Consider the following 18957-nt stretch of genomic DNA (forward strand, 5'->3'; position numbering starts at 1 on the left):
GAGACGGAGTCTCCCTCTGTCGCCCAGGCTGGAGTGCAGTGGCGCAATCTCGGCTCACTGCAAGCTCCGCCTCCCGGGTTCACGCCATTCTCCTGCCTTAGCCTCTCCGAGTAGCTGGGACTACAGGCGCCCGCCACCACACCCGGCTAATTTTTTTGTATTTTTAGTAGAGATGGGGTTTCACCGTGGTCTCGATCTCCTGAGCTCGTGATCCGCCCGCCTCGGCCTCCCAAAGTGCTGGGATTACAAGCCTGAGCCACCGCGCCCGGCTGGAGTACTCTTTTGAAATGCAAGTCCTAATATGTCATCTGCCTGCTGGTTTTCCGATGGAAAGATCAAAGTCCTTAACATGAACCCTAACCCACAGCATGGTCTGACTTCTTCCTGCAGCCCTGCATTGTCCTGTGTGCTCCTGTGCTCTGTACCTGCACTGGCCTTCTTTTCCTTCCCTGGATGCTGCCAAGCCTTTTCATTTCTCTGCCTGGACCACTCCCTCCCCTTCCCAGCAATTTCCTTTTATCTTTTTAACTCCTCCTTTCCAAGCAGCTCATTCATTACTTCTTCAGGGAATATCTCCCACCCTTCCTGACCAGGCCAGGGTCTCCTGTGAAATACTTTCACAGTACCATGGACTTCTTGTCCATAGCACTTAACCCCGTAGTAAATTCACATTTAGTTGGGTAATTCTTTCATTGGTTTTACTTTTCTGAACTGCAGGCTTTGTGAAAGCAAGGACTCTGTGTGTGTGTGTGTGTGTGTGTGTGTGTTTTGGTCACTGCCTCCTCAGTATAGCACTGTGCTTGGCACATTGTAAGCTTTTATTTCTATCATTATTTTATTTTTATTTATTTTTGTATTTACTTTGAGAAAGGGTCTCACTCTGTCACCCAGGCTGGAGGGCAGTGGCACGGACACAGTTCACTGCCGCCTCGGTCCCCTGGGCTCAAGCAATCCTCCCACCTCAGTCTCCTAGGTAGCTGGGACCACAGACAGGCACTAGCATGCCCACCTAATTTTTGTATTGTTTGTAGAGATGAGGTTTTGGCACATTCCCCAGGCTGGTCTCAAATTCCTGGGCTCAAGTGATCCTCCTGCCTCAGGCTCCCAAAGTGCTGGTATTACAAATGTGAGCCACCACCCCTGGCCAATTTTATTTTGTTTTCTTATTTTTTCTTAGAGATTGGGTCTCAGCCTATCACCCTGGATGGAGTACAGTGGTGCCTTCATAGCTTACTGAAGCCTTGAACATCTGGGCTCAAGCAATCTTCCTGCCCCAGCCTCCTAAGTAGCCAAGACCACAGGTGTGCATCACCACACCTGGCTGTTTTATTTTTTAAATTTTTTGAGAAGCAGGGTTGGGGGTGTCTCACTATGTTGCCCAGGGCTCACCTCGAACTCTTGGACTCAAACGAACCTCCTGCCTTAGCCTTCTAAGTAGTTGCGATTATTGGTGCGCACCATCACAACTGTTTTACATTGTAAGCATTTAATACACATTTGTTGCAGTGGAAAATAAAACGTGTCTTATTCCTTTCCTTCTTTAGTTTATTGTTGACTTCCAAACCCTGAGGGGAACTTGATGTCTTCTCCTCTCATTTCATCACAAGGAAGAGGATAGAGGGCCAATGTGGGTTTGGGTCCAGGACAACAGAGCCTCTGAAACTGCCTTTGCAAAGATTATGACAGTGAGAGAAATCTAACATGGCTTCACCCCATTTTGCTTCTAGCCTCACAGGCTGGGGGTGCTCATTCCTGGGTGAAGGCCAAGCTAACTATGGGAGGAATTTAGTTTCTAGTTTAACTTCAAAGCAAGGATGATAATAGCCCTTTCCTAAAACTAACCCCCCTTGCTCAGGGCCCAAAAATTGCCCTTGTGAAACTAATGAAAGGCCACAAGATTAAGATTATGAGAGGGGCCTGAATTTTGCTAAACTGTAAATGTAGTTTCTATAATCCCTTATTGCCCAGGAGTCATGTGGCCAGAGGTCATAAGATTTGTGACTTCCTCAATTGCTCCCATAGAAAACATCACTATTGTAAAACCTAAGATTGGTCTTTCAAGATATTTTTCAGACTGACTCCATCTGGATTCATGACTCATGACTCAATTGGCCCTATGCCCACCCCCAACCCCTCCCCCACCTAGAGGTGGACTCAGTGCAAGAGGACTGTTTTCCATACCTCTATGATTTCATCCCCAACCATTCAGCTGCACCCATTCCCTAATCACCTGTCCACCAAACTATCCTTGAAAAACTCTAACCTCCAAGCCTTTGGGGTGACTATTTGAATAATAACTCCATCTCTCATATGGCCAGTCTTGCATAATAAACTCTTTCTTTACTGCAATACCATGGGCTCAGTGAATTGGTTTTGTCAGTGCAGTGGGCAGTAGAAACTTCTCAGGCGACCACATCTCTGGCCACTGTCCTAAAGGACAGAAGTTTTTTTTTGACCATATGACATGGTCTTTGTGAGACAGAGTAGGAACAGGACACGGTTTCAGCTCACCCTCACTTAGAGTATTCTTTCATGCATTCCCACTGATCACAAAATCCACACCACTATCACAATGCTAATAGTCCTTTTACTTAAAGAATTCCAGGAATCGGCCTTAGGAGATAAGCAAGGTTGTGCAGTGCCCTACCTTGAGAATGAATACTAAACAAAATTATTTATAGCCTTGTTGCCTCAGGCCAATCCACCAGGTGGCCCATTACTGAAGATAAGCATTGCAACCAATAATGCTGACCTGCACACCCTATCCCTGATGACAATTCCCACGCTTCGCCTAATAAAAAAGCCCAACTGATTCTTTTCTTTGGAGAGTCAGTCAGGGAATTCTCTCTCTCTTATGCCTTGGTGTAAGCTCCAATGAAGCCTTGCCTGGGAAAACTTTTTTGGCCTCATGTCAATTTCTATTACATTGCATTGGGAGTCCAAGAACCTATTGCTGTTAACATTTGAGTTTACACTTTTTGGTTTTCTCCTTAAATTCTCTCTCTTTAGAGTTTGTCTTTAGATCCTTAGGTCTTCCTCTTGCTGCTTCCTTTTGTTTTATATACCTGGGATTGGATGGTACCCAGGGAGAAAGGAACGCTAAGCAGAAGGACATCCTGTTTTACATGGGGTCTTGCCCCATTCACTAAATGGATTCTCCTGAGATTTGTGATCCAAAGCTCCAGCAGTAAACCAAGAGATTTCATCCAGTATCCTTCCTACATACCTCCTTTCTGAACCTATAACATTGATAGATTGTCAGTCAAGACCCCAGAGACAAGACTCCCATTTAACTCAGGCAAAAAATTATCCAAGTTGGAATGTGGAGGTCCTGTTCAGTTCTATTTACCATAAATCATTTAACTCTGTTGAGTCTCTTGAATCTAGCTTCTGTCACACACAACTGACCAGACCAAGCTCCTTTATTTGATCAGCAGAGTCCAACCTGTGCTCCAGTAATCCCTAGGAGTTTTGTAGTTGCATCTCTGAAGACCACTGCAGGGGACAAGTTGGTAAAGAGCAGAGGGACATCAGAGAAACATGCTATCTGGCTTTCTTGGTGTTTTACTACATGTCTTGCTTAATGTTTATATGTATATGTACATGTGTGCTAATTGTTTCTACACAACAACTCTACTATTGTCATCTTCATTTGATACATGATGAAATTGAGGCACAGAGAGATTCAGCAACTAAAGTGATATAGCTGGCAAGTAGCAGAGTTAGGCTTGGAATTATGATATTCTGATTTCTGAGCCAACCTTCTTGATTTCTAAGTTATACTGGAGTTCACTATGTGCTGGGGATTGTGCTGAGTGTTAATGATTTCATTCATTTTTCATGACTGCCCTGTACAGCAGGTACTATTATCTTTACTCTTTTGCTTTTTTTTTTTTTATTATTTTTTATTTTTGAGACAGAGTCTCGCTCTGTCGCCCAGGCTGGAGTGCAGTGGCGCGATCTCGGCTCACTGCAACCTCCGCTTCCTGGGTTCAAGTGATTCTCCTGTCTCAGCCTCCTGAGTAGCTGGGACTATAGGCACGTGCCACCACGCCTGGCTAATTTTTTGTATTTTTAGTAGAGACTTGGTTTCACCATATTAGCCAGAATGGTCTTCATCTCCTGACCTGGTGATCCACCCACCTTGGCCTCCCAAAGTGCTGGGATTACAGGCATGAACCACTGTGCCCGGCCTTATCTTTTTCAATGAAGAAATATAAGGAATTTGTTCACAGTCATGAAGTGGCAGAGCTGTATTCACACTTGGGTCTGCCTGCCCTGAGAGCCCACTCTCTTAATCTCATTATACACACATCTTCCTGTGTGTAATGACCAGTGGATTGTGTGTGCTTTCTCCTCTGCTAGAATGTAAGCTTTTTGAGGAAAGAGGACAATACCTTTTTTATCTTTGTCTTTCAGGAGCCTTAGCAAGGTTCTTCTTCTTCTTTTTTTTTAATGGAACTGTGATACAGAGGACTTAGCAAAGTTCTTGACTCATAGTCAATGATGCTTAATAAATGCTAGATTTGTTACCTACACAACAGGTGGATTTGTTAGCTTGGAAGGTGACAGTCCAATGATCACAACCAAAGAGGATTTAACAAGGGGATTTCATTACTTGCAACAAGTAAGGAGGACACTGGGGATAGTTCCTAAAGCAGTGCTTCTCCAAGCAACAGTGAAAACAGTGCTTTTATTGGGCTGGTTAGCTCAGTCATTGTACGTACAGGTGGAGTAAAGGCAGCAAAGACACAATTGCCAATCATGCTTCTACATACGTTGCATGTATAGAAAATGGTGAATAAGCTCTTCCCTGGGCGGGGATTTTAGCAGGATTGCAGGGGAGTTCACCAAAGTTCATCTTCACTCAGGCATTTCTGGATCCAAGCGTTTTGGTTTTTTTCTGGGGCTGGGATTCTTCCTAGAACTTTTCTGAGACAACAAGAATGCAAGGTGCAACAGTTACAAGTGGGTACTTTTTCACCGTGCATAACCAAAACCCAGTACCTTGGGTTACAAATTGACTGGAAGTCAAGGTATGGAGGCTCTCAGAGTAGAAATCAAGGCATGAGTTGAGAAGATAAAGGTCCCAGGAGTTGAGAAGATTAAGGAACTCTAGACCAAGTGATAAAAGGCTCTTCGTGTGGATGCTGAAGACCTAGGAAGGGCAACTGAAAACTCTCTGACACCAAAATTGTCCAAGAAGGGTGGGTGGTGGTGCAGTGTGGCAAAACACCCAGAAGGCTAATTATCCAAGCAGAGTCACAGAATGGTCACAGCTCAATGTGGCCACCATGTTTAGGGGCTAATCTTCTGTTTTTCCATTCGAGAAAATTCATTTTCTCTCGATTCCCCAAAATGATTAGGTTTTCATGCTGACACACCAAAGGCACAGGAAACTGTTCAATAACCAGAATATCATGTGATTATGCTCAAATTACCTTGATCAGAATTTTCTTGTTCTGATTATAATGGTAGGATCATCTAAGAAAGGCAACGGGCAGACTAGAAAAGACATTCAGGCCGGGTGCGGTGGCTCATGCCTATAATCCCAGCATTTTGGGAGACAGAGGCGGGTGGATCACTTGAGGCCAGAAGTTCAAGACCAGCCTGGGCAACATGGCAAAACCTCATCTCTACTGAAAATACAGAAAAAATTAGCCAGGCATGGTGGCATATGCCTGTAATCCCAGCTACTCAGGAGGCTGAGGCATGAGAATCCTTTGAACCCAGGAGGCAGAGGTTGCAGTGAGCCAGGATTGTACCATTGTACTCCAGCCCGGGTAACAGAGTGAGACTCTGTCTCAAAAAAACCCAAAATGGAGAGACATTCAATATAGTGTCCTTGCTGGAGAAAGTCTGTGTGAATAGAAGGAGGATGGTCAGCCCAGAACAATGAATGAGGCCATGGGAGGCTGGAAACGCCTGTCAGAGCTTGCTCAGGGGACAGAGTCTGACCTGAGCACACTTGGCCAGGTGAGTCCTACAGTAAGTGGTCATTAAATGATGACTGTTATTTTTGTTAAGATGAGTGAGGATGTCTCCAGGGAGCCTTAACTGAGAATCACCTTTTGAGACTAGGTAACTCATGTTCTATTTCTTAGAGTAATGCTTCTGTATACTTGTTTAAAGGAGTCTGCTTCTGAGGACAGAGTCCTCTTTCTGTGCAACACAGAGTAATGGCTTCTGCAGGCAAACAAGCAGGGTTCAATTTTGCCTGGCTTTTTTGTGCAAGCTATGTAATCCTCTATGCCTCAGTTTCCCTTATCTATAAAATAGGAATAATAATAGTACCTACCTCCAAAAGTAGTTGTAAGAATAAATTGAGACAATGCATACGTCCTGGCACATAATAAACTCTCAATAAATGTTCACTTTTTTTTTTTTTTGAGATAGAGCTTTGCTCTTGTCGCCCAGGCTGGCGTGCAGTGGCACAGTCTCGGCTCACTGCAACCTCCTCCTCCCAGGTTCAAGTGATTCCTCTGCCTCAGCCTCCTGAGTAGCTGGGATTATAGGTGCCCGCCACCACACCCAGCTAATTTTTGTAATTTTAGTAGAGACAGGGTTTCACCATGTTGGCCAGGCTGGTCTCGAACTCCTGAACTCAGGTGATTCGATCACCTCGGCCTCCCAAAATGCTAGGATTACAGGCGTAAGTCACCATGCCTGGCCAATAAATGTTAACTTTTAAGGTACTGTTCCTGAGACTGCAAGGCCAGGACCAAACTATGGATTATCACAGTAAATGATATCTAGTCAATGAGCCTACCTCCTCAGAGTGACATCCTCTGCTTCTGTATAGATCACCTTGACATTTCAAACAAGTCACAAATACTTATAATAGTCTCACTTATTTACATATATCTGAGACATACATATTTACTGAATGTTTCCCACAACCCTAAGAGGTAGGTACTAGTAGTATCCCCATTTTACAGATGAGGAAACTGAGGCACAGAGAAGCTGAATAATTTGTCCAGTGAGTAAAAGATGGCTCTCATTTGTGTTAACTATCTTTTTATTTACTTATTAAACTACCTCTTCTTTCTTATAATCATATCATTTAAGAATGGGTATTTTGCAGTGAGAAAGGGATCCACAACTCACTTTTTCTGTCATCTGTAACAATGTTTTTAAAACGTACTTTCTGCTTAATGAGCTTTGAATCCATCCACAAATGTATCAAGTAGCTATACAACATGGTGGGAAACTTTGTTATTTGCGAATGATAAAACCAAACACAAGGTTGTTCACCAGCTATTATGTAGCAGGCATCATAGAGTATACCTGTAACAGTGCTTTTTCATTACTGAAATTTCAGTATTGGCTCATCTGTTCTCTTGTTTTAAAAATCCAGAAGATGGGAACAAATTTATAAAGACACTTCACAAGGTTATTAATATCTATAAAACCGACTAAGCATGCATTTATTAAGCCCCTAGGTGTTGGGATTGTACTTGGCGAAGATCTAAGGCAGTAAAATTACCTTTTCTGTGGTATTCTAGGGTCTACAGGAGCTTTTTTATTTTTATGTTTTGAGATGGAGTTTCACTCTTTTGACGAGATTGGAGTGCAGCGGTGCGATCTCGGCTCACTACAGCCTCCATCTCTCGGGTTCAAGCGATTCTCCTGCCTCAGCCTCCCGAGTAGCTGGGATTACAGGCGCCCGCCACCATGCCAGGCTATTTTTTTTTGTATTTTTAGTAGAGACGGGGGTTTCGCCCTTTGGGTGGGCTGGTCTCGAACTACTGACCTCAAGTGATCCGCCCGCTTCGGCCTCCCAAAGTGCTGGGATTACAGACGTGAGCCACCGCGCCCGGCCACAGGAGATTTTTAGAAGATGCTTTACGCCACACAGCAATGCAACACTGAAAAGACAAGTCGCCTTTTCTCTGCTTTTGCATCTCTTTCCTTAACTTCTGGAAATCTTGAAAATTTGTCCGCCGTACTTCGACAGTTGTCTACCGAAGATTCTCAGCACATCTACCGGCTGAGCCCTGAATGCGTCTCCGAATTTCTCCCGTTGAAAGTCCAGGTCCTTGGGCATGCGCAGAAGCTCAGCCAACCCGGGGCCCCGTCTCCCCTCCTCTAGGAAGGGGAAACGGGTGCGCGGCAGCGCGCGTGCGCAAGCGTGGTGGTGGGTTGCGCCTGGAGAGCGCATGGGCAGACAAACCGTACGTCCGTTTGTCCGGACCGGAGGGGCAGTGGGCGCCATCTTCTTCTAGGCTCACTGAGGGTTCCACCTGTTTTGGGGAGGCTGCTGCGACGAGGAGTTCCCTCGGCCTCCGGCTTTGTGTGTCCGACTCGGCAGCAGTGGTGTGTGTTTATTGCCAAGTGCGAAGCAGTTCCCCTCGGGGCGCCGGGGGTGGGGAGGGCCGGGCGACCAAGCCGGAAGAACGGGGAAAGGCGGGACCGGCGGCCGCTCCAGTATCTAGCGTAGCTCCTGCCGTTAGGGCACTCTCTTTTCTTGCTAAAACACCAACTCTCCCTTTCCCGTCAGCTTCCATGTGGTGGTGTATTTGCGCTTCCCAGGGATCTTGAGAGTGAAGATCTCGAAGGATTTAATAGGTATTTTTTTTTCTTTGCTATATGTCATCGTAGTCAGTGGTGGCAGATAAGCATTGCTAGGCCCGGCTCGTTAGGCTTGAGAAGGGCAAGTGTTTTCAGTTAGATTTGGGGGCAGTTCACCCTCTGGCGAGTTAGGGTGGAATGTTTGCCCTTGAGACGGAATAACGGAAAGGCACAGAGGTTGGGCGGTCCAGGTTAATTTGAAGGCTGATTTTGGCTGAAAGTCTGGCGACAACATCGGATCCCACGTAGCAACTTTGGCCTGGCGCGAAAGAAGGAAGCTCTGACCCCTGGGAGTTGTGGACAAAGGCTTTGGGCTGTAGAATCGATGCCTTCGGATGATTCCCGTTTGAGGATGTTGGGAGAAATCCTGTGCCATGTGGATTCGTCTTCATTTACAGTTCTTCTTAGGGACTGTGGCTCTCATTGGTCATTCCTTTGGTTTTTATTTTAAACATCTACATTATAAAAGGTGGATCATCGTAAAGAATAATTATGGGTTGGTGTAGATTATTTTCGGCAGGGGAAACTCACGTTTAGGGTGTGAATATGCTACATCATGACTTTGGGCTTTACGAAGTAGTCGCAGAGTTAAAAAAATTCTCTCCCTCACCATATCTGGAAAATGACTTTTTCTTCGCTAGTTAAAAATCAAGTGGATCTGATGAGATATTTCTTATTCAAATTCTGCCTCCCTCCCCTGTTTACCTCTCCGTATCACCTTAAGTCTTGATTAGAAGATGCACATTACATATTGTTTAGTTATAATGGTGATTAAGTGGGATGAATCGTTGGATAAAAATAGCAGTTATTTAAAATGCGCTTTTAATTTCACTGACTTACTCTTAAGTGACCTTTTAGGGACCCACTCTTCTTTTCATAGAAATTTTAACAGATTATTGTCTTCAAATGAACACAAAGGCACAAAAATACTTTTTGCATTCATAACTAGAAAAATGCAAAATTTTAATTGCAGACTACTTGAGGGTAATTTTCGTGTTTTGCTTTTGTGTAATTTAGTGTGTTAAGAGTTGAATTTCTGGAGAATTTGCTTAAGGAAGTACAGCATGTTGGAACCACAGAAGTGCCCATTTTGAGAACTGGTCTCTTAACAGTTGGTCTCCAAGGTGTGTTATTGTAGAGGCATAAATGGTACATTACCCTACTGTCTCAAGGGCAGAGAAGTTTAAGCATTAGTTTTGTTTAACTGTGGCAAATGAGAATAAACTTTTTAAATAGTCTGCTTGAATTGGAATTCATGAGATTTGTGCTCATGAAACTACTTAGTTAAAAGATAATTTTTAAGTGAGGTAGGATAAATTACTAGAGTTTTTTTGAATTTGAGATATAATTATTCCTTGAAACGTCTCTAATTTCTCTTGTAGATGAATTTATGTTCCCAGGGTAAATCCCTTTAAAATTTTTTAAAAATCTTAGGAGAGACAAGAATATGTATAGCTTATGGTGCTTTCTAAAATATCTTAAAAGTAAAAGAGTAGCTAAGCCAATTTGCATAGGAGGGAGTCTTGGGACTTTAATATGGATAAGTATTCCAGAAGCCATTTGTAGTTTTTGTTGAAGTGTTAGTATGGATATTGATTTGTTGAAGAAAATAGGCTTTTTTTCTTTTTTTGTTACTGTGCAAATACTTTAATAGCAAACCTGATTAATATTTTTCAGATGTAGAATGTGTGAAGTGATTTGATGTCTTTGCTAGTTTAGCTTCTAGTTAATCTACGTACACTTTTTAACGGAAAACAGACCTCAGTGAATCTATCTTCAGACCCCCACTTTGGGGAACAGTGGTACTTAAGTGTAAGTACTGGATTCTGGATTAACGCAACGTTTATTTGTACATTAAAAACGTGTAAATTACTCCAGGTGCAGTGGCTCATATCTGTAAATCCTAGCACTGTGGGAGGCTGAGGCGAGCTGATTGCTTGAGCCCACGAGTTCCCTACCAGCCTGGGTAACATGGTGAAACCCTGGCTCTACAAAAAATACAAAAATAAGCCGGGCGTGGTGGTGCACACCTATAGTCCCAGCTACTTGGGAGGCTGAGGTGGGAGGATTTCCTGAGCCTGGGTAATTCGAGGCTGTAGTGAGCCAAGATCGCACCAGTGCATTCCAGCCTGGGTAGCACAGCGAGAGAGACCCTGTCTCCCCCACCAAAAAAAGTGAGTGTAAATTATAATTATTTATTTGGCAAGTCTTCATGAAATAGTTTGGGTATCCCTGAAAGTATTAAACACAAACTTCTTTAAAAAAAATACATTGAGATTTTTCAGTAAATGGATAATCCCAGTATTCCAAGTTAATTTTTAATTTTACTTTTCTACATCATCATTTGGGTTTCCTTAGTAGAGTGCAGAATAGTTGTTTGAAATGGAAATCTGCTATTGCCATTAATAAGATAAATAGCATTTTCTGTTTGGCTAGAGATGAATTTTAACAGTTACTATTTTTGCAATAGAAGGAGTGGTATTGAGATTTTTAACTTTAGGGATATTGTAGTATTTGCCTTAATTATACTGGCTTCATGAAATTTGGTTCTGTGCTTGGACATATGAGCTGTTTATGTAGACCTTTAAATTGTATCCAAACAGTAGCCCATAGGTTTGGATTTATTGTTTTAAAAATTGATTTTTGAATTTCAGGCTTTGCTGTTTTATTCATTATTGTGTAATTTTGAATGGTTGCCTTAATTTGATTTGGTCTTATGTTTTGAAAGGGAGGAGAACAGCACGAGAGTTGGATATAAATATGTACTAGATTTTTGGATTTTCATGTGGCAAAATGATTGAAGGTCTTTTTTTTGAACTTTGGGTATTGAGATTTTACTTGTAGAACAGTTTTTTGAAGTAGATGTAAAACTTGTGTACAGCAAAATGTATAGACCCTAAGGACAGAATTCAGTAAACCTTGATAAATTTATACACCCATGTAGCTACTACTGCACTCAAAATATGTAACATTTCCGTCACTCCTTCCTTCATGCTACTTCCAATCAAGGAGCAGTTGTTCAATTTTCGGCAAGTTTCAAATTTTTAAATAATTTTTCTATGTCTATTTGGATATTGTATCTCCTTTTTGCAGAAGGATGATTAATTTCCCCTTGGAACAAAAGACCATTTTGTAACACCCGTAATTGTGGTTCCTTATTCTGCTTCACTTTTGATAGGTAATTCTGAAATGGATATCCTAATCTGGCGTTGTTTAAGATAAATTACAGGGTTCAAGGATTAATTGTATTTCATTTTCTTTCCACAGTTAAGTTGCTTTTACAGAATTAACAGGTCTCCAAGAAATTTTAAAAAAGGTAAGATATCCAGAGTTTAAGGCTTTTTACAGAGGCTTGACAAAAAACATGTGAAGTAGAATAGTAAATCTAGGTATCCATGGCTTCTGTTCTTTTTTTTTTTAAAGACAGGGCCTCACTGTCCTCTAGGCTGGAGTGGAATGGCACAGCTGCAGCCTGCTGTATCCTGAAAATTTCAAATTGGGCTCAGGCAGTCTTCCTGCCTCAGCCTCCTGAGTAGCTGGGACTACAGGTGCATGCCACCATGCCCGGCTAATTTTTTCTTTTTAGAGACGGGCTCTCGCTCTGTTGCCAAGGCTGGTCTTGAACTCCTGGCCTCAAGCGATCCTCTTGCCTTGGCCTTCCAAAGCCTGGAATTACAGGCATGAGTCATCATGCTGGCCCTGGCTTTTGTTCTCTGTGTCTGGCCAGTGGTAGGCAATTTATTATCATGAGCAGAAATTATATACTAACCATAGATGACTTTTCTAAATATGTAAAATTCATTGCAGTTGATAAAGTAATCTACAAAGCTCTCATGTTTCAGTAGAAGATAAGATTCTAAATGAGTCTGAAAGTAGTTTGGTCTTCTTGTGAAGCAGCATTTGGCAGACTTACAAAGGAAGATTTGATATTTTTGATGTTCCTATTGTATAGAATAGGTGATACGAAATGTTTCTTCAAGGTAGTTGATTTGTATTTTTAGATGGGAGAAAGTTTATCCCTTGTTTTCTTTAATAAGTAGATATGATCAGTATTTTTGTGAACTTGTATCTTGTTTTCATTTATAAATGTTGAAGGAAGCAGGAACCAGGTAATTATTAAGCTTAGTTTGGGCTAAGGTACTTCAAAAATAAGACTTGCTATTTGTACCTTTTTGTCTGCAGGTCATTATTGCTGTGGTTTGAGCTCAGCATGGCTGTAGTCATCCGTTTACTGGGGCTTCCTTTTATTGCGGGGCCTGTGGATATTCGTCACTTCTTCACGGGATTGACTATTCCTGATGGAGGAGTGCATATAATTGGAGGGGAAATTGGGGAGGCTTTTATTATTTTTGCAACAGATGAAGATGCAAGACGTGCCATAAGTCGTTCAGGAGGGTTTATCAAGGATTCATCTGTAGAGCTCTTTCTTAGTAGCAAGACAGAAATGCAGAAGACTATAGAAATGAAAAGAACTGATCGTGTAGGAAGAGGGCGTCCAGGATCTGGGACATCAGGGGTTGGCAGCCTGTCTAATTTTATTGAATCTGTTAAGGAAGAAGCAAGTAATTCTGGATATGGCTCTTCAATTAATCAAGATGCTGGGTTTCATACTAATGGTACAGGACATGGTAATTTAAAGCCAAGAAAGACAAGGCCATTGAAGGCCGAGAATCCTTACTTGTTTCTACGAGGTTTGCCTTACCTAGTAAATGAAGATGATGTACGTGTCTTTTTCTCTGGTTTGTGCGTGGATGGAGTAATTTTCTTAAAACATCACGATGGCCGAAATAATGGTGATGCCATAGTAAAATTTGCTTCATGTGTTGATGCTTCAGGAGGTCTTAAATGTCATAGAAGTTTTATGGGTTCAAGATTTATAGAAGTAATGCAAGGATCAGAACAACAGTGGATTGAGTTTGGTGGTAATGCAGTTAAGGAGGGTGACGTTCTTAGGAGATCTGAAGAACATTCTCCACCAAGAGGAATTAATGATAGACATTTTCGAAAACGGTCTCATTCAAAATCTCCCAGAAGAACACGTTCTCGTTCCCCTCTTGGATTTTATGTTCACTTAAAAAATCTGTCCCTCAGTATTGACGAAAGAGATTTAAGAAATTTCTTTAGAGGTACTGATCTGACTGATGAACAGATTAGGTTTTTATATAAAGATGAAAATAGAACAAGATATGCCTTTGTGATGTTCAAGACTCTGAAAGACTATAATACTGCTCTGAGTTTACATAAGACTGTTTTACAGTATCGTCCAGTTCATATTGATCCAATTTCTAGAAAACAAATGCTGAAGTTCATTGCACGTTATGAAAAGAAGAGATCAGGGTCACCAGAGAGAGAGAGGCCTGGACATGTTTCACAAAAATACTCTCAAGAAGGTAACTCTGGCCAGAAGCTGTGCATCTATATAAGAAATTTTCCATTTGATGTTACAAAAGTTGAAGTGCAGAAGTTCTTTGCAGACTTTCTCCTTGCTGAGGATGACATTTACTTGCTTTATGATGACAAAGGTGTTGGTCTGGGAGAAGCATTAGTGAAATTTAAATCAGAAGAACAGGCCATGAAAGCTGAACGTTTAAACCGACGAAGATTCTTAGGGACAGAGGTATTATTAAGACTTATATCTGAGGCACAAATGCAGGAGTTTGGTGTAAATTTTTCCTTGATGTCCAGTGAAAAAATGCAAGCTCGCTCACAGTCACGTGAGCGAGGTGACCATTCCCATTTATTTGACTCAAAAGACCCACCAATATACTCAGTTGGTGCTTTTGAAAACTTTAGACATCAGCTAGAGGACTTGAGGCAACTGGATAACTTCAAGCATCCCCAGAGGGATTTCCGGCAGCCTGACAGGCACCCTCCAGAAGACTTCCGGCACTCCTCAGAGGACTTAAGCTTTCCCCCGGAGGACTTCAGGCACTCCCCAGAGGACTTCAGGCGACCTAGGGAGGAAGACTTCAGGCGGCCTTCTGAGGAGGACTTCAGGCGTCCTTGGGAGGAAGATTTCAGGCGCCCTCCGGAGGATGACTTCAGGCACCCTAGGGAGGAGGACTGGAGGAGGCCCCTTGAGGAGGATTGGAGGCGGCCACTGGAGGAGGATTTCAGGCGGTCTCCCACGGAGGACTTCAGGCAGCTCCCCGAGGAGGACTTCAGGCAACCCCCTGAGGAGGACTTCAGGTGGCTCCCAGAGGAAGATTTCAGGCGGCCACCTGAGGAGGACTGGAGACGGCCCCCAGAGGAAGACTTTAGGCGGCCTCTTCAGGGAGAATGGAGGCGACCACCTGAGGATGACTTCAGGCGGCCCCCAGAGGAGGATTTCAGGCATTCCCCTGAGGAGGACTTCAGGCAGTCACCCCAGGAGCATTTCCGGAGGCCACCTCAGGAGCATTTCCGTCGGCCACCCCCAGAGCATTTCCGGAGACCACCTCCAGAGCATTTTAGGCGGCCTCCCCCAGAGCATTTCCGGCGGCCACCCCCAGAGCATTTCAGGCGGCCACCCCCGGAGCATTTCAGGCGCCCGCCCCCGGAGCACTTCCGGAGACCGCCCCAGGATCATTTCAGGCGGCCGCCTCAGGAGCATTTCAGGCGCTCCCGAGAGGAAGATTTCAGGCACCCACCAGATGAAGACTTCAGGGGCCCTCCCGATGAAGACTTTAGGCACCCTCCTGATGAGGACTTCAGGAGCCCCCAGGAGGAAGATTTTAGATGCCCTTCTGATGAGGACTTCAGGCAGCTCCCAGAGGAAGACCTTAGGGAAGCTCCAGAGGAGGACCCTAGACTTCCTGACAATTTTAGACCTCCTGGTGAGGATTTTAGGAGCCCGCCTGATGATTTTAGAAGTCACCGCCCTTTTGTGAATTTTGGTCGTCCAGAAGGTGGCAAGTTTGATTTTGGAAAGCATAACATGGGAAGTTTTCCTGAGGGGAGATTTATGCCTGATCCAAAGATAAATTGTGGTTCAGGTAGAGTAACTCCTATTAAGATAATGAATCTTCCATTTAAAGCTAATGTTAATGAAATTTTAGACTTTTTCCATGGTTACAGAATCATACCTGATTCAGTTTCAATACAGTATAATGAGCAAGGCTTACCTACAGGGGAAGCCATTGTTGCTGTGATAAACTATAATGAAGCTATGGCTGCTATTAAAGATCTAAATGATAGGCCAGTTGGGCCCCGAAAAGTTAAGTTAACTTTGCTGTAGAGAGAGAGCATTTCTAAATTCAGTTATCTTCCTTGCAGTATTGGAGTAAAATACATTTGTTTTAAAAAAGTGGTTTTTTTTTCTTTTAATTATCTAATGAAATATTTTGACCTGTGAATAGAACAAATGTAAATAGTAGAATGTGAATCTGGTTTTCTTTTGCTTGCAAATTGCCATTCATTTTTTTTTCTAATTTAAAATTACACATGCTGTTTTTCTCTTTGATGGGGAGAAAGAACTAATTCCCTGAGTTCATTCATTTTTGTTGATGTCATGGGTAAGCTTCAAGACTTATTGAAGTAGAGTTGTATTTGGGGAAGATGCATTTTATATTCACTTTTTTTTTCATTCTGTAGTCTACATCTTTTACTCAAACTGTATAAGGAAATAGTGACCGATTGTTCAGGTTTGGCATTTTCATTGCTACCTGCCGGCAGAATTAATGCCCTCTTCCTTGTCTGAGATATTACTGTGTTAAGTGTCCTGTTAATTATAAATAGTTCAAAATGGACAGACTGTCAACTTGAAATTTACTTATGTAAAAACCTTAGGTGATTCTTAGGGTTTCCATGTTCATAACTTTACAAAGTTTTATAAAAATAAAATTGCAGCTTAATAGAACTAATTAACTTGTATTTGTATAAAAAGAAAAAAGAATTGCAGCTTGATATTGTGAAGTTTTTCAATAACTTCATTAAACCATATTTATGATGGGAGGGACCAGACATTCTATACTAATAATGTATAGTGCTGTGTATAATTCCATGGTTTCTTCAACATCTTATCAACCAAGTAAAATTAATAAATACAACATACGCAAAAGACAGCAAAATAAGAATCTAATTATAGGTGCAAGGGGACTCAGGCTTATGCTGGGAAGAATCTGACAAATGGTATAGTTTGTTTTTCTAGGAAGAATTTACTGATGAGTCACATAACTTGCATGTAATATTAGGTTCTGATTTTTTAGCTTCAAAACTTTGTGTCCATGCAAAGACTCTATAACTGTTAAGACTTGTGTGGTTGAATTTTGACTTCTTTGATATTCAGCATTTAGTGCATACATTTTGCAACTAGGGAATTTGATTTTCTATACCCATAATAATATTTATGGCTAACATTTATTAGGCACTTACTATGTGCTAGGCACTGTAAGCACTTTACATGCATAATCTCGGTATTCCCTATGAGTACAGGGTTAATTATTTACCTCTATTTCACAAATGAGATAATGACGTGGGATGAAGTGGGAGGTTAAGCAACTTGCTTGAAGTCATAGGTAGTAAATCATGGGGCCTGTTTTAACCCAGACAGACCACTGACTCCAGTTCATGCTTTTGCTGCCTTTTTTAAATGGTATTTTTAATTAGGAAGACCATGCTAAAGATACTTTCAAGGATAAGTGATTATTTTCTCACTTCAATTGTTGGTTTAAAATTAGCATAAATAGGTAAAACCAGCATGCTCAAACACTGAGCTCAAACATGCTCAAACATTATTAATAAAAAAAAAAAAACCGAGTGACTTTAAAAGTTTCTCTATCCAGGGTTTCTCTTGGGATACTCACATTGTGTATTACTGGCTTATATTTCAAAATTGTTCATTTTATTCAACATGATTGACTTTGGTTGGCCTTTTATAATTTACATAAAACATAATTTTCCTCCGTTCTGTAATCCAGATTTTCCCCATTGAGTAAATAATACAATTAAATTTACATATGGTAATTTAGACATTTAATAGGATATTGCATAGGCAGAATACTTTGTTAGTACTTAGTTACTACCTGTATGTATTTTTGTGTTACTTTTCAGTGATTTAAAGAAATCTAACAGAAATCTGCTTAAATTTGTTTTAAATAGTGAATATCCTGCTCACTATGGAATGAATAAACAGGTAAATTTGATATGAACAAGCACCTCAGTATGATTCTTTAAAGTATAAGCTTGTAAGTAGCTAGGATAATGTTAAATTGATTGTTTGGACTATCCAAACCAAGCACAATGAAGAAAGTAGAAAGAAATGATATTTTTAATTGAGCAAAGATTGTATAGATGGTTCATTTGATCACCCATCTTGAATAATATATGGAAAGTTAAAAAATACTTCTCAAATACAAAGGAATAAAGCTAAGATGAAGTTTAACATGAGGGATTACTTACTGTGGAATTGCATTTCAAACTGGGCTGAGGTGGGATGGTGGTGGTAGATAACAGGCCAGCTAGAGTAAACATAAGCTTTGTAGTTTTATTATTTTAAGAGTCAGAGTCTTGTTCTGCTGGCCAGGCTGGAGTGCAGTGGTCTGATAATGGTTCACTGCTGCTTCTAACTTCTGGGCTTAAGCTGTCTTCCTGCCTCAGCCTCCTGAGAGCTGGGACTACAGGTGCGTGCACCTTGTCTGGCTAATTTTTTAATTATTTGTAGAGACAGGGTCTCACTGTGTTGCCCAGGCTGTTCTCAAATTTCTGGCCTCAAACAATCCTCCCTCCTTGGTCTCCCAGAATGTGTTGGCATTACAAGTGTAAGCCACTGTGCCCAGCCTTGTATTTTGATTTTTAAATTAATTTATGTGAATATTTGCTTTTACTCTATATCAGGGCTTAATATTTTTAAACTTCATTATAAAAAGTTGATTACAGAAAGTGGTATCTTCTAGTTGGGAGCCATCTTCACACATCTCTCTCCAACTCTGCCTTTAGTGATATGTCAATAACAAATTGGCCATGGCAGGAGTATTTTACACCATGGAAATTGATAAATGCAGCAAATCAAGGAATTCCCCTCCCGTTGTCCGCTCAGACAGCCAGCTTCCCAGCACCTCATCAATTTCAAATATAAAAAAAGAATAGTAAATTTTCATGTACACATCACTCAGCTTCAGTAATTGTCATCTCATAGCCAGTTTTTCCTCTCCTTTCCTCAAGGTATACCAGGTACACTGGAGGTGTATTCTCTAGCCTGATATCCAGTGGCATTTGTCTTAAAGCCAAACATTTTTGTCTAGAAATTATCTAAAAAAATGTAGATCATGTCTAGAAAGTCAATCCCACAACCAAGAGATAGGTAAAAATCATGTTAGGAGTGCATTTCTATTAATTGACTGAGATCACTGTTAACAGTAGTGATTCTTGATCCATATATCACCTGTTAAGTAGTGACCTTACTGCCTC

General features: G+C 41.7%; 1 protein-coding gene and 1 long non-coding RNA gene across 5 annotated transcripts; one reads left to right on the forward strand and one right to left on the reverse strand.

Annotated features, from left to right (window-relative positions):
* Positions 1 to 4591: 4591 nt before the first annotated feature.
* LOC115830632 lies at positions 4592 to 8028 on the reverse strand. The gene is made up of 2 exons (XR_004026160.1): positions 7754 to 8028; positions 4592 to 4932 (listed from the first exon to the last, which is right to left on the reverse strand). It is a non-coding gene; the product is annotated as an uncharacterized LOC115830632 (long non-coding RNA).
* Positions 8029 to 8178: 150 nt separating this feature from the next.
* RBM12B (RNA binding motif protein 12B) lies at positions 8179 to 18630 on the forward strand. Of its 4 annotated transcripts, XM_003268304.4 has the most exons (4): positions 8201 to 8316; positions 8501 to 8568; positions 11839 to 11887; positions 12754 to 18630. In XM_003268304.4, exon 4 carries the CDS (start codon positions 12782 to 12784, stop codon positions 15785 to 15787), a length of 3006 nt encoding a protein of 1001 aa, XP_003268352.2. In that variant the 5' UTR covers positions 8201 to 8316; positions 8501 to 8568; positions 11839 to 11887; positions 12754 to 12781; the 3' UTR covers positions 15788 to 18630. The 4 variants fall into 4 exon arrangements, with proteins under 4 accessions (XP_003268351.2, XP_003268352.2, XP_030650888.1 ...); XM_003268303.3 differs by lacking the exon at positions 8501 to 8568 and having other exon boundaries at positions 8179 to 8316; XM_030795028.1 differs by having other exon boundaries at positions 8201 to 8568.
* Positions 18631 to 18957: the final 327 nt, after the last annotated feature.

This window comes from Nomascus leucogenys, chromosome 16 (assembly GCF_006542625.1).
Source record: "Nomascus leucogenys isolate Asia chromosome 16, Asia_NLE_v1, whole genome shotgun sequence".
Taxonomy (NCBI): domain Eukaryota; kingdom Metazoa; phylum Chordata; class Mammalia; order Primates; family Hylobatidae; genus Nomascus; species Nomascus leucogenys.